We start from the raw sequence: 23,990 nt of genomic DNA on the forward strand, positions 1-23,990 counted from the left end.
GGCGAAGGTTGGAAGCCCCCCTGAGGAAGAGGCGGATGAGGGAACGACTCGAGAGGGAATGTCTAGAACCGCAACACAAAATAGTGGATAGGGCGGAGACCTGCCGACGGAGCGTGTTAGGGGCCAGGCCTGCCTCAAAGCCGTCCTGCAAAAACACCAGTACCTGCACCGTGGAGGCCGACGTAGGGACGATGGAGCGACGGTTGCACCATGACACAAAGGAGCGCCAGGTGGAGTCGTAAATCCGTGTTGTTGACGGGCGTCGAGCCGCTTGGATAGTGTTGGCGACCCGAGAAGGAATCTTGGACTTCTTCAGCAAGCTCCGCTCAACCGCCAGGTGGTTAGCTGAAGCCACGCCGGATCCGGGTGCAGTAACGGCCCTTGACGAAGAGTCACTTTGTCTCGAGGAAGACGCCAGGGATGACGGACGGACAGGGCTTGGAGGTCCGCGAACCATGGCCGACGGGGCCAGAATGGGGCAATCAACAGGAGCTCCGCCCGGAGGAACAGCATCTTTCTGATGACTTTGGGAATGAGAGGCAAAGGCGGAAAGGCATAGAGGAGGCCGGCCGGCCAGCTGCTGTGTATTGCGTCCACTGCCTCCGCCCCCGGTTCCGGGTAGCGAGAGAAGAATCTCTCTGTCTGGCGATTGGCCCGAGTGGCGAACAGATCCATCACCGGGAGGCCCAGGCGGTCGGTGATCATCCGAAACAGGCCCGGGTCGAGGGCCCACTCCCCTTGGTCCACTGACTCCCGGCTGAGCCAGTCCGCCTGGGTGTTCGTCACGCCCGATATGTGAGATGCCCGGAGGGACCTCAGGTGGGACTCCGCCCAGGCTCTCAGACTCTCGGCCTCCTGCATGAGGTGGCGAGACCGGGTCCCCCCCAGGCGGTTTACATGAGCCTTGGCGGCTACGTTGTCCGTCCGTACCAATACGTGTTTGTCTGACACCTGATCCTGGAAAATCCGAAGGGCCAGGTGGATGGCCCGAAGTTCCAACCAGTTTATATTGTGTGTCAGATCTGACTGGGACCAGTGCCCCTGGGCCATGGACGAGGACAGGTGGGCCCCCCAGCCCAGGAGACTGGCATCTGTAGTCAGAATAAGGAATTGGGACACCCTGAACTCCCTCCCCTTGAGGACTGCTGCTGAAGACCACCACTGGAGGGAGGGGAGAACTTTGTGGGGAAGGAGGACCTTGCGGTCGGAAGTCCCTAGATGACGTTTTTGGAATGGGATCAGAAACCACTGCAGATCCCTGCAGTGGAGACGCGCCCAAGGGATGATCCCGATGCAGGAGACCATCTTTCCCAGGAGCTTGGACAGGGCTGCCAGGGAGACTGGTCTCCCTGACGACACTGACCTGACCAGTGACCGCAGGCTGGACAGGCGGTCCTGGGAAAGATAAACCTTGCCTTCCACCGAATCTATGATGGCTCCCAGGTGCTGTATGCAAGTCGTGGGTATCAAATGGCTCTTGGCCATGTTGACGGAAAACCCGTGGCTCTCCAGGACCTGGAGGGTGGTGTCCAAGTCCTGGCGCGCTAGATCCTCCGAAGTCGACTGGACGAGGAGATCGTCCAGATAGGCCTGGATCCTTACTGGAAGAGTCCGGAGGTAGCCCACTAGCGCGGCCATGATTTTTGTAAAAACTCGGGGAGCCGAGGATAGGCCGAATGGGAGGGCTCGATATTGATAATGACGACCCGCATAACAGAAGCGGAGGAACTGCCTGAAGGCCGTGTGGACTGGAACGTGGAGGTAAGCCTCCGTCAGATCTATTGAGGACAGAAGGTCCCCGGGCCTGATACCCTCCAAGATGGAGCTGAGGGACTGCATTTTGAACCGACGGTATCGGATCCGTCGGTTCAGGGATTTGAGGTCTAGAATTGCCCTCCAACCCCCCGACGACTTCTGGATGACGAACAGGCGGGAGTAAAAGCCTTGTCCGCGCAGCTCCTGAGGTACCGGTTCGATGGCCTGAATCTCGAGAAGATGTTGAATGGCCGATACCATCAGGAGCCGACGAGCCCGATCCCGAGAGAAAGGGCATTTGGGAAATCGGGTCGGGGGTGTGGAGAGAAATTCGAGGGAGAGGCCCACCCTGACAGTCTCCCTGACCCAGGCGTCCGAGGATGTGGCCTCCCATTGGCTGGCAAACGGGGCCAGGCGGCCTCCGATGGGAAGGCTGGACGAACCGTCAGCGGGATCTGCGGGCGGAGCGCCCACGATCCCCACGGAAGGGGCGCCTAGATTGGCCCCGCTGAGATTGGAACCCCTGACGCTCGGAGGGGCGGAATTGTCTGGATGGAAAGGACCTCTGACCTTGTCGAGGAAAGGAGAATCCTTCTGGCCCTCGAAAGGGACGAAAGGAGGAGGAGGAGGAAGAGGGGAGGAATCTTTGTCCCGACCTACGAGACATGGAAGGTAAGTATTTACGCTTGTCCCTAGATTCTGCTAGGAGAGGTTCCAATGGAGCCCCGAATAGGAAGGGGCCTTCAAACGGGGATGTCGCCAGACGCCATTTAGATTTGGCGTCTGCCTGCCATTGTCTGAGCCAGGAAAGTCTACGGGCCGTGATAGTTGCCCCAATGGCCTTGGCCGTGAACCTGGATGAATTCAAGGTGGCGTCGGCCGAAAACTCTAAAGCTGCCAGTACCTTAGTAATGTCCTGCTGAGAGCGTAAGTCAGACACTGGAAGACGTTCCTGCAGTTGCTTGAGCCAAAGAATGGACGCTCGGTTAAAGAAGGAAGCAGCCATTGAGGATCTGACGGCCCATGCAGAAGCCTGGTGAGACTTGACCAACACGTGCTCCAGACGGCGTTCCTCCGGCCGGAGGTTCTCCTCTGGAGGGCCCGCAGTATACGAAGAGGTCGAAAGGGCGGCAACCGGAGCATCCACCGAGGGCACCTGCAGAAGGGAGGAAAACTCCGGGGCCATATTATAAATGCGCTTGTCCAACGCATTGGGTCTAGGCCCCGAAGCAGGGGCAAGCCATTGCTTAGTGAGGACATCCCGGAACAATTTGGGGCCTGGGATCTCTTCGGTTTCAATGAGAGGTTCCTCAAACAGAGGCACTGAAGAAGTTCCCTCCCCAGCCGGATTAGGGCGGGGTGTTCCTAAACCAGTCGTTAACTTAGCTTTGTGCAATAAGGACCTGAACAATTGAGGTTTGAATAGGCCTATGAAAGAAGGTTGGTCTGGGGATAAGTCTTCATCATCAGACAACTCAGTGTCCTTAACCTCCTCACCGGTGAGAGAACCTTGGACAGAAGAAGCTGATGAATGAGCTCTGGCAGGGGGTTGAACCCTATCTGACATAAGACATGAACCTTCCACATCTATGTGAGAGGGTGAATCAGAAACCCATGAGGCTGTTCTGCGCTGTCTGTCGGCCTGAATGCCTTGCTGAATGGCCTGATGGATATAAACCACCAAATCTGGGGAAATTACAGGCCCCTGCCCTTGGTTATCAGAACTCTGCAGGACTGGGGAAGGAGAAACCCTGCCCCCCCCCGGGGATTAAGCCCTAGAGGGCTCTTCTTCTTGATTCCCAAAGAGAGATTCATTAACTTGTTGCTGTGGCTGAACAGAAGCCCCATCCCCATCCGGGGATAAGGCTGGAGGCAAGGCCTGGGCAATGGGTTCAGGTCTCACAGGAGAGGAGGCCCGAGCAGGGATAGAGGCTGAGGCCTCAGCTTCCTTAATAGAGGCCTCCTTGAGGGCCTTTTGTATTGAACGTTCAATTGCCTGGTGCAGCCTCATCTCCTCCCTTGATCTAGATTCAGAAGATTTGGAGGAGGATTTTTTAGTCTTTTTTGTAGGAACCTCAGCTGAAGTTCCAGGTTGGTCCAAAGAAGGGCCCTGTCTCTTAGTCTTAGACTGTCTGGTGGAAGCCATTGTAGAAAGAGGCCCAGACCTCGCAGAAATGCAAAATGGCGGAGGGAGCAGAAAGGCCAAAATGGCGGCTGCCATGAGGTGAGCAGGGATCCCTGGAGAGGCCTAGGAAGGCTGCAAGCCGTCTGCCGAAGAAAGGGCAAATAGAACAATTAATCCAGGAGGGGAGGATGATCCTTAGTTAATCCCCCCCCCCCGCAGGGAGAAACTTACTTTGGCAGCAATGAGTTCCAATTAGACTGTGCTGTCTCCTTTGCAATTCCCTCCAGGCGCGTGGGCGAAAGCCCAGGAGGCGCCAAATCGTTGCTGGACAGGCAGGAAAAATCGCCCTGCCTGCGGTCCTGCCGGAGCTGAAAGGAGAGCCGAAGGAGAATGGGGCGATTAGGCCCGAGGGAAAGGCTCCCAGCTCCTGCGCCTTCCGGCGCGATGCAGCCCAACGGAGCAGTGGAGGCTCCGCCTTCCCCGCCCCTTCTGATGCCGGTGCGGCGGCGGGGAAGCAACCACCTAATCCCTGCCTGAGGGCTGCTGCAGCGGCATAGGGAGTTTAACCCCTCTCGCTGCCAGAGAAATCTCCACCTCGAGGGAGCTTAACTCACCTCGATCAGTCCTCAGCGGCCTCGGGACGAAACCTTGCTCGCTGGGAAATATTCCCCCCCCCCCCGGGGGAATCAGGCAGGCAACAATTTAGAAGTCCAATTAGCTGGAAGGCAGGGATCAATTTAGAATATCCAATTAGAGTTATAATACTTCCAAAGTTATGGAGCAGCTCAAACCGTGACTTGATCCAAATCGGATCGAGTCTGAAAGCTGGGAGGCTAGAGGAAGGGAGGAGCTTCTCAGCTAGCAGACCCGATCCGACGTCATCGGAAGAGCACTCCCCATGGAAGAGGACCACCGGACCCACGTTCAATGAGAAAGGGCCATCTGGGAGGTACATGCTGCCTCCGGAGTCTCCAGAGTTGGACCTCAGCGAGGCAGAGGAACAGGGGAGCCTGTTCCCAGTTGCACGCATGCGCAGAGCTGCCAGAAGGCAAGAACAGTTAAAACAAAAGGGAGAACTCAGGAGTAGGGCTTGGAGATGATTGGCCCCTCCCATAAGACTTAAAAGAGGAGCAAAGGCACGTGGACCTTTGAGGAAGCAACGTTGTTAATTCTGCTCAGTTTAAAGTCTGAAGCTCTGTTTGATTCTGGACTCGGTGTGGCTTTGCCAATTAGGTCTTTGACAGCGTGCCAAGGGAGATAAAGGAGGATGATTATCAGCCTTATCCTGAAGGACTCTTTACAACTATTTGGGACTCATCTGTGAATTAACGGAATTCACAGCCTTTGAAATTAAAGAGGTTTTTGGGACTACTCGTGTGTTTTACTGACTCAGGAAGCCTAGGTCAGAACACAAGCAGATAAGTCTTGTTGAACTTCCTGATCTTTAATACATTGTTTAAATGCACTAAGTGAATACTCATAGCCCATCATTAGGAATTCCTCCTTGGAGAGGCTGAGATGTTGGAGTTTTAATAGAATAGTTCTAATCCATACTGATTTATAGTTATCCCCCATAAGGAAAGAGCACAAACCTGTGGGGAAGAACAGTCACTTCAGCCAATGTGTATAATGCACATCCATGCACTAGTTTCAACCTTGAAAACCCCTGCCTTTTTCCTTAGATTTGCATTAGAAACACAGGAGGCCTTATAAATCTGGACTGAACCTTTTTAAGATGAGCAAAAGAGGAAGAGGAATCCTTCAAGTAGTATAAAGGAGCTCAGTTCCTTCAGCCATCTTCCTTTAATATTATTCCTTGCCCAACAGTCTTCTTCCATCTTTTAATTCAAATTTATTCTTGTGTACCCTCAACATTTGTTTATTCTTGCCATAAAGCTGTTCCTAGATCTGAGTTGGTAGACTTGGGACATGTCCCTTCAGAGGATGTCAAGAATCATTATCTTGCTTAGTTCTCTTGGCATCTGCTGCTACTTCTCTCCTGATCTTAGGTGGGGCAATGCCAGCGAGAGGATATATTTTTTCTCCCAAAAATTCTATAAGAATAAGTAATTCTGTGTCCATACACAGTAAATTTAACTATCCTCATCCAGTCCATGTTAATTTACTCCCGAGATTCAACAAAGATATTGCTCCCATTGTGTAAGGAAGGGAAAAAAGCCAAAAAGCCTAGATGCTGCCTAGTTGATGGCAACTCTTTCCAAATAGCCTTCTCTGTAATTCATAAGATTTCTAAAATGTCACCAACAGAAGCACTTGAAGTTTTGCATTTACAGCATTTTTTTTAAAAAAGCAAATCCATATGTGGATTTCATAAAGAATTAACATGTGAACACTTCTGCAAAGCAGCGTTCCATCTCAAATTCATTTCTGTTATTATTTTTATTAGACAGTTTACATAAATTTGTAACATGTTTACAAACAGGCTTGAAAAAATAATAAAATAATAAAATACAAGGAATAAATAAGGGATGTAGAAATATCATGCGTATAGTAGCTTCCTAATATATGATTAATTAGTTGTAAGTAATTGAATACATTTTATGTATCTATATATCCATCCATCCATCCATCCATCCATCCATCCATCCATCCATCCATCCAGGAATCACCATTAAGCTTTAAGCTAAAAGTATCAATATTGTGTTCATACTTAGCAATACAAAAATTTATGAAAACACCAAATACATGTTTGGGCATTTTTTTGTATATACAGCTATAAAAAAGTTTTATTTAAAATAATTGGTTAGGTCTAAGCAGTTTAGTTTTTGTTGCTTTCCTTCCAAAAAGTATTCTACGGTTCTGGTTCATTTTAATATGCTGTTTTTCAAGATCTTGAGAATCTTTTTATTAGATGGACCTATGGGATATAAATTGTCAAAAAACAAAACAAAACAAAGAAAAGTGATGATGGAGCCACTTCTCTAACAACCATTTTTAAAAGGCATCAGATAAGCCATGTGTTTCTCAGCTGGAAACTTTTGATCTGAAAGGGTCTGGGGGGATTTGGGCTACAAGCTGCTTCTCATGTCTTTTCATTTCTTTCCTAATAGAATTAGTTTGAGACATAACCTCCAACACCTTTCATCCATCCTCACCTTTTACCTTATCAGGTATGCATTTGCACAAACAATAAGTAATCGCCACCATTTCTCTGCAAACAAAACTTTAAAGGGGAGGTGGTGTCTACAATTACAAAGGTTGTAGCTATATTTTTGTAAGCAATATATATTATCAACAGGTCATTAACAGCTAGTTTGTCATCATTGGAACTTTTTTTTTTGAATTAAACAATTTGATAGCTAATCCAAAATGATTGCAAATGGACTGGCCTATACACCATACTAAAATCAAACAAATACTGGAATTCATTTAAATCAATGGGAAAATATATAAATCAAATATTTTTCTATAAATGAAACAAATTTAAAACACTACAAAATTGATTAATTGACAAAATGTGATCCACTGGAGAAGGAAATGGCAACCCACTCCAGTATCTTTGCCATGAAAACCCCATGGACAGTACCAAAAGGAAAAAAGATATGATGCCGGAAGATGAGCCCCTCAGGTTGGAAGGTGTCCAATATGCTACTGGGGAAGAGCAGAAGGCTAGTACTAGTAGGCGCCAGAAAGAGTGAAGTGACTGGGCCAAAGCCGAAAGGATGCTCAGCTGTGGATGTATCTGGTGGTGAAAGGAAAACTGGACGTGGTCAAACAAGAGATGACAAGACTGAAAATCGACATCTTAGGAATCAGCGAACTAAATGGACAGGAATGGGCGAATTTAATTCAGATGACCATCAGGTATACTACTGCAGGCAAAAATCCCTTAGAAGAAATGGAGTAGCCTACATAGTCAATAAAAGAGTAGGAAAAGCAATATTGGGATACACTCCCCAAAATGAAAGAATGATCTCAGTTCGAATCCAAGGCAAACCATTCAATATCACAGTAGTCCAAGTCTATGCTCCAATCATTGATGCTGAAGAGGATGAAATTGACCAGTTCTATAAAGCCCTACAGCATGTTATAGAATTAACACCAAAAAATGATGTCCTTATCATCATGAGGGATTGGAATGCTAAAGTAGGAAGCCAAAAGATAACTGGAATAGCAGACAAGTTTGGCCTTGAAGTACAAAATGAAGCAGGGCATAGGCTGATAGAATTCTGTCAAGAGAATATGATGAATATGATAGCAAACACTCTTTCCCAACAACCCAAGAGATGACTCTACACATGGACATCACCAGACGGTCAACACAGAAATCAGATTGACTATGTGCTCTGCAGCCAAAGTTGGAGAACCTCTATATCAGTGGTTCTCAATCTGGGGGTCGCGACCCCTTTGGGGGTCGAACGGCCATTTCACAGGGGTCGCCAAAGCCCTCTCTCGCCCCACCGCGCCTTCACTAAACCTCACCCTCTGCCTCTGTTGGATCGCCGGTTGCCGTTCACTTACCCTGCCCACTCCCAATCTATTGCTGCCTCCGGAGTCCCAGCTGATGGCTAGAGGGAAAAAAACTTTAAATTCTTGCAGCGGGGCTTCAAAGAGCTGCCCTACTCTCAGCTGTTTTGCGGAGGGCTCTGTTGCTAGCTAGCTGCAAAGAGGTAAATTCCTGGAGCAGATTTTTTTTCCCCTAGCTATGTTGAAAAAGCGAAATTGAAAGTAAGCAGGGTCTTTGCTGCAACGTGACAAAATGAGGCAGAGAGATTTCTTTTTCTTTTTCCTCACCAAAAAAGGTAGGTGCAAAACTGCAAACAATGGGAAATTTAGGGTAAAAGAGGAGGTTCAAGATTTTAAAACACAAAAGAAAAAAAGCTCTATTTAACTAGGGAATTATAATAATTGAGATACTATTAATTGTATATTGTGTTGAAAGCAGAAATGGTTAAGTTGTGGTTTGGAGGAATATATGGGAGAAATTATTTGGTTTATTATTATTGGTAAATATAATTAATTGATTTGTAAGAAATTGGATTGCATGGAAATAATTGGAATATTCATGTTCATATTGATTAATATACAAAAAAGATAGTTATATAACTAATTGATTTATATTAAAATGTTGAATTTGTATTAAACAACTGTATTACATAATTACATAATTAACCAATGTGAGGATGGATATAAAAACAGATGACAATATGAAGGGGTATAATATAGAATAGAAGGGAAAAATTGAATTTGATTAAGATTAGAGATGAGGATGAAGGGTAATATTGATTTTTTTAAAAAATAGATGAGGAATAAATATGGTAAAAAGGAAATATAGAAATTGTAAATTTAATTGAAATGACTAAACACTATGTTGGAAGAAATATCCTTCTGGGTTCTGCTCCAAGTGGGGAAAAAGACACTGGAAACATGGAGACTGCTTGGAAAGATGGTTTAATGGTGGACAGGATCACATGGCTTGAGTTCCTGAACAGAAAAGGGGCAGATACAGTAAATCCTCAGGTTTTTATGCTCTCTCTGGCTTTGCATTTCTTGGGGCCCCGAAAGAGTATCCTGATTGGTTGTCAGACTCTCAGGGGGTGGGGGTCTTAGCTAGCCTTGCTGGCTGATGGTCACATGTGCTTCCCAGGTCACATGCTTCCCAGGTCACGTGTGGTGAGTTTTGGTTGCTAGATGGGGCCAATTGTGTTAGTTTCTGTTGCTATTGTGTTGCAAATGTCCTTTCACAAAGGATTGACTTTCTGCCTCTGGCCCATTAACAAAGGGTGGGGGGCAGGAAGGTGGGAGCTGCTTTGTCTGTAAAATATGCTTCTCCATTTCTCATCCAGGGAAATATAATATTCTGCCTTTTTAATATTTCATTCTTCTAGGAAGGGGATGGGTGCTAACCTCCTACAACTGTTTAAATTTGTGAACCGGCCAAATACTCTGTTCAAAGAAAATACGTTGTATGTTTGTATGTGTGTTTCTAATTATTGCTATTTATTCCTATTTGTTCTCTTTTATTCTTTAAAGTTTAACAATTCATTCTTTATCTTAATATCTTTATATTTGTTTGGGGTTGGCTTTCTTCCCTTTCATCTTTTTTATTGTACAGCAATCTTTCTCCTCAAACCTACCACCTCTGTCTTTTCTTTCCTTCTTACTTTCTCTTCCCCCCTCTTCTTCTCCTCCCTACTTCCTCTTTCTTTCTCCTTCTCCTCCTCTCTTTCTCCCTCTCTTACCCTCACTCCTACTCTAATTTCCCTTCCCTTCCTTCATCCCTCTCTATTGCTGTATCCTTTTATGCATATGGACTACTCAGAGGGCTGAAAAGGTTATTTTTGACTGGTCCTCGCACTTTTGACCAGTCCTCGAACTTACGATTGTCCTCACAATTTACGTTTTTGCCCTATCTTGTCACCATGGTGAAGAGAAGCAGTTGTGAAATGAGTGACACGGTTGTTAAGAATGCTACAATGGGCATAAATGATGACCAGTCATAACTGCGAAGACCGGTCAAAAGTGCGAGGACCTGTCAGAAATCACTTTTTTCAGCCTTCTGGGTAGTCCTTTTGTGCACAGGGACTACTCAGAGGGCTGAAAAAGTTATTTTTGATTGGTCCTCGCACTTTTAAGCAGTCCTCAAATTTACGACTGTCCTCACATTTTACATTTTTTGCCCTATCTTATCACCATGTTGAAGAGAAGCAGTTGTGAAATGAGTGACATGGTTGTTAAGAATGCTGCACAGGCATAAATGTGAGGATGGTCATAAGTGTGAGGACCAGTCAAAAGTCCGAGGACCTGTCAGAAATGACTTTTTTCAGCCCTCTGAGTAGTCCCTATACACATAGCCATGGCCACCCGATCACATGACCAGCTAGCCACGCCCACCCAGTCACATGACCTCCAAGCCATGCCCACAAAATAAGCCACGCCCACAGAACCGGTAGTAAAAAAATTTAGAATCCACCCCTGGTTGGGGGTCACCACAACATGAGGAACTGTATTAAAGGGTCGCAGCATTAGGAAGGTTGAGAACCACTGCTCTATACAGTCAGTAAAAACAAGACCAGGAGCTAGGTGGCTCAGATCATGAGCTTCCCGTTTCAAAATTTGAAGAAAGTAGGGAAAAGCAACAAACCACTCAGGTATGAACTAAATCATATCCCTGATGAATATACAGAAGAAGTGACAAATAGATTTAAGGAATTAGATCTGATAGACAGAGTGCCTGAAGAACTATGGACGGAGGTTCGCAACATTGTACAAGAGGTAGCAACTAAAACCATCCCAAAGAAAAAGAAATGCAAGGATTTGACCGGAAGTGTTGCAGCGAGACAGTTGGGGAATTAGCGGGCTCTGATGAGCTCCGTGAAAACCCGGACTGACGAACCGCTGCCGAGGGGTCTTCGGACCAGAACTGTCCTGTAGGGACGAGGAAGAAGGAGAGGCACCTCGGAAGACCAAGAGGAACAGGCAAGTTCCTCGAAGGTCAGAGGAAACTCTCTATGACTCGGTGGCTGGTGACGGCAGCCATTGCAGCTGTCACAAAGCTGGGGCAACCGGACTAAGCATTGAGCAGGAGTGATGAATGGAACAGAGTTTTTTGAAGCTGAGTGAGTGACAGCCAACCCATGGTTGAAACAACAATACGGAAATATTTTTTTAACTTTAAGACCCCTAGTGATAAAACAGCGGCTAATGAGTACGGGTGGAAGAAAAGAAGATTTTGAAGCGTAATCTTAAAGGGACAAAAACCCGATGGAAAATTGACTTTTAAACAAAATTATTTGGAAATAATTTGGAAAATTTTAAATAACTAGAGAAGTTGCCCCAAGATTGGTTAAAGGATCGGAAAGAAATAAAGAGATCCTTTTTTCCCCTTTTCTTTTTTGAATTTCAAGAAAAAGAAAAGAGAATGGACAATAAGCCATTTTACAACAGAATACAACAGAAAAGTTGTATAAATAAAAGGAAAAAAGAAGTGAGAAGAGCTGTTTAAATTCGGACTGGACTATAAAACTGATTTGATATTTTTAAAGCTAAAAAGAAAAAGAGAAGAAAGAGAAGCTAAGTAAGATTGTTAATGTAGATTGAAACAAAATGGATATTTGTTAGACAATCGGAAATTGTGGATTGCAGAGAGACACCTTCATGAGTAAAAAAGGAATACTGCAACTTGGTCTTTGTTTTGGAAAATTGTGAACTTTACAGATAACAGCCATGAGAACTTTTGGGGAGGATTTCTTTGTCTGCAAGCGGAACTTTTAAAATCGGAATAATATTAACTCAAAAAGAATAAAATGGTGCAGGAAATTAGAGAAATGATTAAATTGATATACTTGTCATGGAAAATGGAAATAAGAGAAATAACTACAATGTTACATGGAGGATTAAAATCTGGGGACACAAAAGCTGAGATGGAGCATACGCAAGCAGACAAGGAAATGAAGATGGAGATGCAAGACATAGAGGCTGAAAATAAAGAAGATAAAGACAATGTAATTAAATATGAAGAAGTAACTGAACATGTGAATAGTAATAATAAAAAGGAGGTTTTTAGAGATTACATTGGGATTAACAATGAAAAAAATAAAGAGGATGGAAAGAGACAAATAAGGAAGGGAGGATGGAACAGAAAGAATATAAAGAACTTAAATGATTACACTGGAATTTACAGTGAAAAGAAAAAAGAGAGAAAAAGGATGGAAAATAATAAGAAATATAGGGCAAAATAGAAGAGTTCAGGACTTTGAAATACAAAATGATAATACTGGGATAAATAGTGGGATAAACAGTGGTGAAACAAAAAAAGAAAAGAGAGGGGGAACAATGGGAAATATAGGGCAAAACAGGAGAGATCAGGATTTTAAGGCACAAAAGGAAAAAAGGGGAAAGAAAAAGGTAAAAATAAAAAGGGAAAGGGAAAAAAAGGAAAGAAATGAAAGAGGAATATGATGTATATGACTAGAATTGAAATATGAATTGTAGTAAGAAATAATGTTAAATCATATGATGGTGAAAATGAATTGAAAAATAATTGGAATAATAATTGAAATGTTTTTAATGGTTTACGGTGGTGTGTGTACAAACGATTAAGTGATGATTTGGAGTAATACAGGGGGAAAGCTATATGATTAGAGGATAATAGTTAGAATATTTTTAAATTCAACTAAGGTTTTTTTCTTCTTCTGGTTTATATATAAATGAAAAAGGTATCTATATAATCAATTGATTTATATTAAAATGTTGGATTGTATTAGTTAAGGAAATGTACTGTATGTTATAAAATAAGTGGGTTTATTATTAATATAAGAATTAAATAACTATAACACCACATAATTAATTAATTTGATGATGGATATAAAAATTAGATGAAAATGGGAAGGGGTTTAATATAGAATAGAAGGGAAAATGAAATTTGGTCAAAATTAGAGATGAAAATGAAGGGCAATATTGGTACAAAATAGATGAAAATAAATGTTATGGCAAAAAAGGAGGTCTAGAAATTGTAATTTTAGTTGAAAGGACTGAAAATTGTTTAAATTTGTTAACCAACCAAATACATTGTTAACCAACCAAATACATCAGCAAAAATACATTGTATGTTTGTGTGTGTGTTTGTGTAAAAAATAAAAAAAACTTTACAAAAAAGAAAAAGAAATGCAAGAAAGCAAAATGGCTGTCTGAGGAAGCTTTGCCAATAGCTGAGGAAAGAAGGGAAGCGAAAGGCAAGGGAGAAAGAGAAAGATACACCCAACTGAATGCAGAATTCCAGACAACAGCTAGAAGAGATAAGAATACCTTCTTAAATGAACAATGCAAAGAAATAGAAGAAAACAATAGAATAGGGAGGACCAGAGATCTCTTCAAGAAAATTGGAGATATGAAGGGAACGTTTCATGCAAAGATGGGCATGATAAAGGACCAAAATGGCAGGGACTTAACAGAGGCAGAAGAGATTGAGAAGAGGTGGCAAAATTACACAGAAAAACTATACAAGAATGAATTTAACATCCCTGATAACCAAGATGGGGTGGTCACTGACCTCGAGCTAGACATCCTAGAATGTGAAATCAAATGGGCCTTGGGAGACCTGAGCAACAACAAAGCTAGTGGAGGTGATAGTATCCCAGCTGAGCTATTCAAAATTTTAAAAGACGATGCAGTAAAAGTGCTACACTCAATTTGCCAGCAAATTTGGAAAACTTAACAGTGGCCACAGGATTGGAAAAGGTCAGTTTACATTCCAATTCCAAAGAAAGGCAATGCCAAAGAATGTTCAAACTCTCGCACCATTGCACTCATATCTCATGCTAGTAAAGTTATGCTCAAAATCCTACAAGCTAGGCTCCAGCAGTATGTGGATCGAGAACTACCAGAAGTACAGGCAGGATTTCAAAGAGGCAGAGGAACTAGACATCAAATTGCCAACATATGCTGGATCATGGAGAAAGCTAGGGAGTTCCAGAAAAACATCTACTTCTGTTTCATTGACTATGCTAAAGCTTTTGATTGTGTGGATCACAACAAATTGCGGCAAGTTCTTAAAGAGATGGGAATACCAGACCATCTTATTTATCTCGAGAAATCTATATGCGGGTCAAGAAGCAACAGTGAGAACTGGACACAGAACCACTGATTGGTTCAAAATTGGGAAAGGAATCCGGCAAGGCTGTATACTGTTACCCTGCCTATTTAACTTATTGTTGTGGCCCCGCCCTCTGAGCCTGTCCCATCGGAGGAAGAAAGCTCCGAGCATGAGGAAGAGGAGTCAGCCAGGCCTCCCTCTCCAGGCCCCTCCCCTCTGGCACTGTCTCAGGTGCCGGCCGAGGGAGAGGAGATTAGCAGGGAGACAGGTAGCTCAGATGAGAGCGAGGGAGAGACATCATTCCTGGACGCACGCCTCCGAAGGCGTGATAAACGATTGCAGCAGCTCAGGAGGTGTGCTAGGGATTAGAACTGAGTCACTGGACCACACCCCATAGACTATATAATAGAGGGTAGTGGCCAGCGATCCCTGTGACGAACAAAAGTAAACCTTGGATAGTCACTAAAGCCTCGTCCGGAAACTGCTGAGAGGAATATTATTCTGATTGGACTTTTGTGCGCTAAGTATCTTATCTTTCTGTTTTGTGGAAATAAATGCACTTGGCAGACGGTGTGTAAATCGCTGCCAAGTTGGAGATAAAGACCTGGGTGTGTGCCAAAGTGTTTCCTTAACCCTCGGCTGGCTGTGTTTGTGTGTGTGTGTGGATGGGGACGGATCATTTATATGCAGAGTACATCATGAGAAAGGCGGGGCTAGATGAATCAAAAGTTGGAATTAAGATTGCCGGGAGAAATATCAACAACCTCAGATATGCAGATGATGCCACTCTAACGGAAGAAAGTGAAGAGGAAGTAAAGAGCCTCTTGATACGGGTGAAGAAGCAGGGTGCAAAAGTTGGCTTGAAACTCAACATTAAGAAAACTTAAGATCATGGCATGGCATCCGGCCCTCTTAATTCCTGGCAAATAGATGGGGAAGAAATGGAGGTAGTGACAGAATTTATTTCCCTGGGCTCCAAGATCACCGCGGATGGGAAATTAAAAGCTAAGAAATTGCAGCCAAGAAATTAAAAGACGCTTGCTCCTGGGGAGGAAAGCTATGGCAAATCTAGATAGCTTACTAAAAAACAGAGATATCACCCTGCCAACGAAAGTGCATATAGTCAAGGCTATGGTTTTCCCAGTTGCAATGTATGGCTGTGAAAGTTGGACCACAAGAAAGGCTGAGCGTCAAAGAATTGAGGCCTTTGAACTATGGTGCTGGAGAAGACTCCTGCGAGTCCCTTGGACTGCAAGGTGATCAAACTGGTCAGTCCTAAAGGAGATCAACCCTGACTGCTCTTTAGAAGGCCAGATCCTGAAGATGAAACTCAAATACTTTGGCCACCTAATGAGAAGGAAGGACTCATTGGAGAAGAGCCTAATGCTGGGAAAGATTGAGAGCAAAAAAAGAAGTGGACGACAGAGAACAAGGTGGCTGGATGGAGTCACTGAAGCAGTAGGCATGAGCTTAAATGGACTCCAGAGGATGGTAGAGCAGGGGTCACCAACCTTTCTGACCTCAGGGACCACTAAATTCATAATTTTAAATCCCGTGGACCACTAATATGATCTGCCTAATGACCAGCTGGGTGGACGTGGCCAGGTGGTCATGTGGCTGGGTGGGCGTGGCCAACTCAATGTCACTCACCTCAAGGGGTCCCTCGCCAGCCTCTACTCGCCCCTCCCCTCCCCTCCCAGCCACTCCTCACCTCCCCGCATGGGCTACTTAGGGCCCCAACAGGAAGCAGTTGTTGGAGCTAAGCAGCCACCATGAGAAAGAGTTGGCAAAACAGCTCAGTTCAAATTGGATCTGACCAAGAAGGAGGCTCAGTAGAAGCACCTCACTGAGGACTATGAACATAGGCTTTCCAAACAGAGGGAAGACCTGTGGGAGTGCAAGGCCAGTACCGGCACCTGGAAGCTCAGCGGCCTGAGATGGTCAGCCAGTTCCAGGCCATGAGACAGTCCCACTGGAACAAGGCCCTCCGGCTCTTCACCACCAGTGGCACTTCCCTCCAGCCTTCGCCCAAAGCCCTGCACCAGGAGGCCAAAGCAGACCCCAAGTCGGAATTTCTGTTCCCCTCTGACCCATACAAAAAGTCCCTGAAGGGGGAGACTCTCTGCAGCAACATAAACATTCATTGCACATATCTGTCCCAGGGGCCTAGTTTGAGGATCCCTGATTTAGTGCAATATAAAAGAATGCAAATAATTTTTCTGTGGACCACCAAAATTTTCTCACGGACCACCAGTGGTCCATGGACCACCAGTTAGTGACCGCTGTGATAGAGGACAGGAAAACCTGGAGGAACGTTGTCCATGGGGTCGCAATGGGTCGGACATGATTTGGCAACTAACAATAACAAAATTGATTATGGACAGTTTGACAAAACATTACTTTCATAGTTACAAATGGCAAATATGTAACAACTTTTAGCAAGCTGGCAGCCAGTTGTAAGTCATAGCCATGTGGTATCTTATGAACCGTGCAAGATTCACTTAATGACCACAATTGGAACTATCAGAACTGCCATCGTAAGTCATCACAGTTGCATGATTTTCTATTTAGCAACAGAGTTTCTGGTCCTAATTATCATCATGAACTGAGAACTACTTATAGGCCTATTTGCTACCATTATTTATTAGTGTCTAATAATGTCTAATTAGTCTAATAATATCTAATTAGTGTCTAATAATGGAGATTCTCAGTCATCCAGGTCATGGTTGTCTCAATGATGTGTTTTCAAAAGGCAACTGGACTGGGTTTTGTTTTGTTTTGTTTGAGGAAGAAAAAGAAGATGTTTCACTTCTCATCCATTCAAGCTTCTTGGATGAGAAGCGAAACATCTTCTTCTTCCTCCAAAAAAAACAACAACCAAAAAACCAAAAACCAGTCCAGTTGTCTTTTGAAAAAGTACCTTTGAGACATTATTTATTAGCTGACTGTTTTTTTCTTTGCATTAGTGACTGGAAATGAAGTTGCAACTATTTAAAAGCAAAAGTTTTAGACTCTATGATCAGTAAAGTTGAGGTGCTTTTCAAAAACACTTTTTAAAGTGTTTTAAAAGTATTTAAGTGTTTCAAGTTTTCATCCTTCCTGTTATGATAGCTAGAGAAAACCTTTTCAAGCACAGAAAGTTTTCAGTTCAGTTTTTAAATGAACTGCTAGACACTGCTGTGATTGTGACTTTTTACGGTAATATAACTTTGTTTGATTAGAATTATTTCAATGTTCAACCTATTTTTCTTGAGGAAATAGTGACAGAACAAACTTACTGTATATCCATTTGTATCACTATTGGTCATATGACACCAGAGGTCCCAGTAAAGTGGCTCAGTAGAAGAGAAAGGAGATACACCAGGATCTACAGATTGGCTTCTACGGGGTCAAAATAACTATTGACTAATGGTGCTAATGGGAGTTATATCAGGACTCTTAAGCTGAATAGAAATTGATCCCTTTAGACCGCAGGTTCTGGGTCAGCCCAAAACTATCTAAACCTTTACCTTTACTTTTGATTCTGAATATGCTATATACATTCTAATTATTTAGGTATTTAATTAAATATCCACTAAGATAAGTTAAATAACCATTTTGGTATAGTGGTTAAAGGCAATAGGCAAGAAACTGGGAGACACTGAAGTCACTCTTTTTTAGTAATAAGAAGTCAATGAAATCACTTCTGAAAAATGTTACAAGAATATTGCATGGACTTGTCCAGGCAATCACTAGGAATCTGGTACAAAAGAAGATTAACAAATGAGTTCTGGAGTTCAAAAAAGTTTTTTTTGTCAAAGGTGCACTTTTATTCTAAGAGATATACCCTCAAATATGTTTACATCTTCAGCCTACATGTTAGGTGACACATGCCACCAGGAAGGAGGTGGAAAGGAAACTGAATATCATTTGTCTGGGGACTACAGTGTAAAAGAAAGAACTGGAGTTCTGGCGGCACTCATGCTGATAAGTTATAAGGTTCAAACCAGGTAGTATACCAACCCAGATGGCTTTTTAAGTACAAGGTAAGTTACAGTTTATCTGAATTAAGAGAGAAAATTAAACTTTGTACTATTGCTCAAACATCTTTTATAGACATTATTTAGCCTACAATAAGATTTGTTTTTCATCTTCATTGTTACTTCCTCAATCACCTTCTGCAGGTGTACACACACCCATATTAACTTCTTTCCCCCAAATGATAAGCTTAATGTAACTTTTTACCAAGTTTGATAATAATTCAACATTTTAGCTCCCTGCATTATTTCCAATCTGCGTCCTAACTGTATCCTCTCCATTTTCTACAGCATGCCCACTCAACTGCTTTAGTCTCTAATCCCCCTTTGTTTCCTTTTTTGTCATTTGCAATGGTTCTTATTTTCTCAGGTTTGCTTTTGTTCCTGTGCTACCTTGAATGCCTCTTCACAGCTTCCTCTGTACCCTTTTCTATCACCTTTTTCCATCAGCACTGGCTCTTGGTGCCTCTGCTAGTATCCTCATTCCCCCCTCCCCTTTGCCCCATATCTTCGAGCTCAGTTGCTTTTCACTCTCTGTTTCCTTTGATCTCTTTTTTTCTGTTCTCTTCATTGACTTGCTTTGGCCCTCCCTGCCTCTTTATTTTAATCAAACACTCTTTTTTGCTTTGCTGTTAATCAAAAGCTTGTAATCTCTTTCTCTGATGCCTTTTCTGAACTGAATCTCCCATAAAGCATCCAGCCTTCAATCTCATACTAATTGAAGGATATATTATAGCCAGTATTACAAATGAAGTTCTTTAAAAAGTAAGATAGGGAAAAGCAAGGTGATTCTTACATGATATTAAGAAAATACAACATGTGCCTTCTTCAACTGCAGAGATTTTCAACTTCCTTTGTTTCACAATCCCAAATAGAGACAATGCAAATGGATTTATAATAGGAACGTAGCTACTAAGTTTGGGCACTTCAGTAACATTAATACTTTTATTGGGTTTTGACATTATTAATCATGACATCAACCAAGGTTATCTCCTAAACAGCCAAAATGATTTCCTTTGGATTATATGGATGAAGATGCCAAAGTGAACATGCGTGTGTGTATGCACACACAGACACACAGACACACCCTTTCCACCAACACTCAGAATAATGGGGACATGGATGATAACAATAGCAATAGCATTTAGACTTATATACCACTTCATAGTATTTTACAGCAGTTTACAGAGTCAGCATATTGCCCCCAACAATCTGGGTCCTCATTTTACTGACCTCAGAGGGATGAAGGATGAATCGACTTTTGCCGGTCAGAATCAAACTGCTGGCAGTCGGCAGAGTCAGCTTGTAATACTGCATTCTAATCACTGTGCCATCAGGCTCCTATCACGATGATAATGAAAGACCGAACACTCCCTATTTTATCCTGCTCTTGTTCTCCTAATAGATCCCAGGCCAGAGAAAGTAAATGGGGAGCATTTGGGACTCAGTACTTTCTATAGGTTCTTGGCGACAGAGGAAATCCCATTCTCTGTCTCCTGTATTTTCAGAGATTGGAAAACATGTCCTGCCTAGAAGGGAGGCACCTCATCATTTGAAAAGCAAGTCTGGCTTCACTCCTTCCTATAGTTGGAGCTGTTGTTAAGGTGATAGATGAGAGAGTGACAGAAAAAATGAAGAAAAGTGTTTCCAAGCCCAGAACTTTCATCATATTTGTTTAGGATGCCAAAACCAGCTGATTTTTTACTGCTGTTGTTCCAGCATTAATAACAATCATAAGAATCCTGGACGCCATATATAATTTTAATTTGCATTTATGCAGGGACCTATATCTACTCTGGCATTTCATTTCCAGTGTAGAAAATTCTCAAGCAGAAGGACCATGATTCCAGGACTGAATTGGTTAGTATATTAATTTAACAGTGACTAGATCAGCTCTTCAAGTGCTGCAGTTGTATAATCTACATAGTTTGAATGTGATGATATGCGACTGTACTTTCATATAGATCAGGGCTGTCAAACTCGCCCGCAGACCAGATGTGTCATGCGAAGGGGGAAAAAGTCACGATACGTCACATGACGTTGCCGTGACAACACAAGTTTGACACCCCTGATATAGGGAGGGAGGGAGGCAGGCAGGCAGGCAGACAGGCAGATCCATCCCTTTGGCCAGTGAACCATCCAGTTGCACTGAAAGCATCCAGTTACCCTTTGGAGTCAGGCACAATGGGCTCTATTTTAATTGCTGGGTCATGGGAACTAAAGAAAGAAAGTGTAAGAAGGAAGATGGCTCCAGGAAGCTAGTCCTTGACTGTTCTTTTGTCTTACCTTCTTCGCAGGTCTTCAGCCACTGCTGCTCTGCAGCTGAATAAATAGGCTCGGAGGGATTTCAGTTGCTGTCTCAGACGGGCCACACTTGCCAATGGCTCAACGTGTCTGTACAATATGGGATTTTCTCTCTGAATGTCAATCAGGGGCTCTTCATAAACATATTCCAGGAATTCTTTGGCTTGCTTTGATACCTATAAGGGGGAAATCCATAAAGCTTATCTTCTAATAAATCTTTAACTGCTCAGAGGCAATCAGTACATCACTCTCTCAGTGGCATTATGCTAGTGTTATTTGTGTTATGATAAGACATACTATAATCTTATTTATTAAAAAAGCACCCTGTAGATATAATTAAAAATTATTTATTAAAAAAGCACCCTGTAGATATAAACTAAATTCTGGTGTTAAACATTTCAAAGAAGCAAAATTCAGTTAGTGGAATGTTCCAAAAGTTATACTAACTACACTGCTCAAAAAAATAAAGGGAACACAAGCAGAAGACATCCAAGATCTGAATGAATGAAATAGTCTTATTAAATACTTTGTTCATTACATACAGTAGTTTTGTGTTCCCTTTAGTTGTTTGAGCAGTGTATAAACTACTGTATGTAAAGAACAAAGTATTTAATAAGGCTATTTCATTCATTCAGATCTCGGATGTCTTCTACTTGTGTTCCCTTTATTTTTTTGAACAGTATACATAGGTATTAAATAAATCTACACCTACCAGGGTCTGTGGAATTTAATATAAACTCACTGGCAAAGACTAGATATACTGTAGCATGTAAGTAGCAAAAGGCTGCTGCCATATACAGTATTTTCTCTTGCTAGGTTATATCTTGTTTTTACTTAATTATGTCACAGAGTGTAAAACTGGTGTGAAATCTAAAAACCCGATAGAGCAAACGAATAAGAAGAGTTGCAGAATAAACAAATAGTCTCCTCTCTGAATTCCCAATCATTTTCAGCAACTGTGATGATGAAGGTGGGAGAACAGAGAATTCTTCAGTCATAAACATATATTTTAAACAACTTCAACTCTGATGAAGGTTGTTACTATTTTAGTATTAAGATGAATCCCCACTATCTTGTAAACATAGCTTCACCTGCCCACAAAAGATAATATGCTGAAATGAAGAATAAGTAATGTCTCCCTGTATTTCTTTACTTTTACAAACGAGCTAGGGTTTTTCAGTGTTGTTCTTAGGCTTGTAATTCAATAACATGGGGAAACAGTCTAATAAGGGATATTTTTTTCTCTCTTTTAAACCAAAAGCACTGCTATTTTGTTTTATATTTTAGCCATCTCCTACATTTTCATGATTCTTCTTTCTTGTAGTCCAGAATGAAAGTTTATAATATTTTTCACAACTAGGGGATTGTGAAATACTAGTAGGGAACTGACCATTCAAACTTAGTACAATACACCATTACTAAAACTGTTGTTATTATTTGCAATAGCAATGAGAATTTAGTGAAATTTGTTATTTTTGATATTTTTTTAGCCATTTTTGTTTCTTTTTTTCTTTTTGGATGCATATATCTAAGAACTTGCCAAAATTTGTAAGATATTCAAGAACACAAATATCTCTGTTTGTTTAATATCTTCTGTTCCCCCTTTTTTATAATATTAAGTAGCACTAATATTATAATATTACTTTAAATAGTTAAATAATGTATTTATTTTTTTATGTGCTACACTTTTATATCACTATATTTAATCCAAAAAGCTAAAATTATAATATAGGAATAATCGTATTAAGCTATTTTAGGATAAATGCTTGAAAGTTAGATGACAGAACTATGGCTTGTAGCCAGATTTCAAATCTGAGACAAATTCTGTATTTGTTAGATTTATACTCCACCTTTCATTCAGGAGCTCAAGGTAACACACATAGTTCTCTCTCCTATTTTTTTCCACAAAAACAATATGTGAAAGTAGGTTGGGCTTAGATTGCCTGATTGGCTTAAAGAGCAACTACAGTTCTATGAACCAGAACCAGGATCTCCTGGCTCCTAATCCAACACATTGGCTCTCTTACAAAATAGTTAACAGAAAACTTTTTTTTTATACTTAAGTGGATTAGGGAGGGATGTGCCTGAACTACTTCTGAAAGTTATGTTGTTGGCCTGAATTTAAAAAACGTTTCAGCCTCTTTTGTCCAGGTGATGGTTCTTCTGTATCTCTGCCACTCTTGCCTCATTCTCTACAGGTGGGTAAGCTAATGAATGGTTTCAGCTTTTCTACTTCACCCCCAAACTCAGTGCCCAGATTGGTAAGAAGTGTCCAGTTTCCTGCCAGCTGTCCTTTGCACAACTTTTGAAGCTTTTTTGAGGACAATGACAATAAGGCTACAACATAAACAAAGGTTTTGCTGCCACCTTTGGATATTCTCAGGTTAACCACCATAACAGCCACAACTATGGCCCAGCTGCATGAATACTACAGTAGTTGCATGGCATGCATGCTGATCGGGATTCTAACGTTTGTTGTAGAGGTGGTATTCAGCAGGTTCTGACCAGTTCTGGAGAACCAGTAGCGGAAATTTTGAGTAGTTCGGAGAACCAGTAAATGCCACTTCTGACTGGCCCCGCCCCCATCTATTCTCTGTCTCCCGAGTTCCAGCTGATCAGGAGGAAATGGGGATTTTGCAGTAACCTTCCCCTGGAATGGGGAGGGAATGGAATTTTACAGTATCCTTCTCCTGCCACGCCCACCAAGCCACGCCCACAGAACCAGTAGTAAAAAATTTTGAATCCCACCACTGGTTGTTGTGGGCAACTGAGGCTTTCTACTGGAGGCTGTGAGTCTTGTGTGCTTCGGGGCGTTCACCTATCTGCATGCAGAATTGCATTAGCCTTTGTTGCTTGGGCTTTTGCTTGGGCTTTCAACTTGGCCAGATCATCATGAGGACAGAAATGGAGTTACTTTTAATCTTCATTAGAATTAATCTGACACTGGTAAGGTACTGGAAATTAGAAAACCTCCAAGTTTCTCACTTAGTAAAACTGTTTTATTTGCATTACATGAGGGGAAATGAATGAGACAAACTCCTGTCTCATTCTCAAATATAATCATGCAATTATATTTCCTCCCTCTTGGCCTTTGCAGTGTGAGCATCAATAGCTGAACAACTATTCTACCTCCTTGCAGATGTGATTACAGCTGTTGGTAGTCAGGATGCTACCTTTGCAATATTAAACTCAAAGAAATGGTTAAGCTCTCAGTTTTAGTATTGGTTCCATCTTA

The 23,990-nt window shown here is 42.5% G+C and overlaps 2 protein-coding genes across 5 annotated transcripts in view; both read right to left on the reverse strand.

Moving 5' to 3' along the window:
- PLEKHM3 (pleckstrin homology domain containing M3) overlaps nucleotides 1–23,990 on the reverse strand; it is a 93,601-nt gene that overhangs the window by 28,395 nt on the left and 41,216 nt on the right. For all 4 annotated transcript variants that reach the window (XM_034431815.3, XM_060688141.2, XM_034431831.3 and 1 more), the window contains one exon: nucleotides 20,738–20,931. In XM_034431815.3, the coding sequence (XP_034287706.2) occupies nucleotides 20,738–20,931 (194 nt within the window). The remainder of the gene's footprint in view (nucleotides 1–20,737; nucleotides 20,932–23,990) is intronic.
- LOC148116633 (uncharacterized) lies at nucleotides 1,217–4,200 on the reverse strand. The gene is made up of 2 exons (XM_087882148.1): nucleotides 4,112–4,200; nucleotides 1,217–4,023 (listed from the first exon to the last, which is right to left on the reverse strand). The coding sequence occupies exon 2, from the start codon at nucleotides 3,320–3,322 to the stop codon at nucleotides 2,201–2,203; it is 1,122 nt and encodes a 373-aa protein (XP_087738274.1). The 5' UTR covers nucleotides 3,323–4,023; nucleotides 4,112–4,200; the 3' UTR covers nucleotides 1,217–2,200.

The sequence above is a fragment of the Pantherophis guttatus genome, chromosome 1 (genome assembly GCF_059756535.1).
Source record: "Pantherophis guttatus breed Tessera chromosome 1, ASM5975653v1, whole genome shotgun sequence".
Classification (NCBI taxonomy): domain Eukaryota; kingdom Metazoa; phylum Chordata; class Lepidosauria; order Squamata; family Colubridae; genus Pantherophis; species Pantherophis guttatus.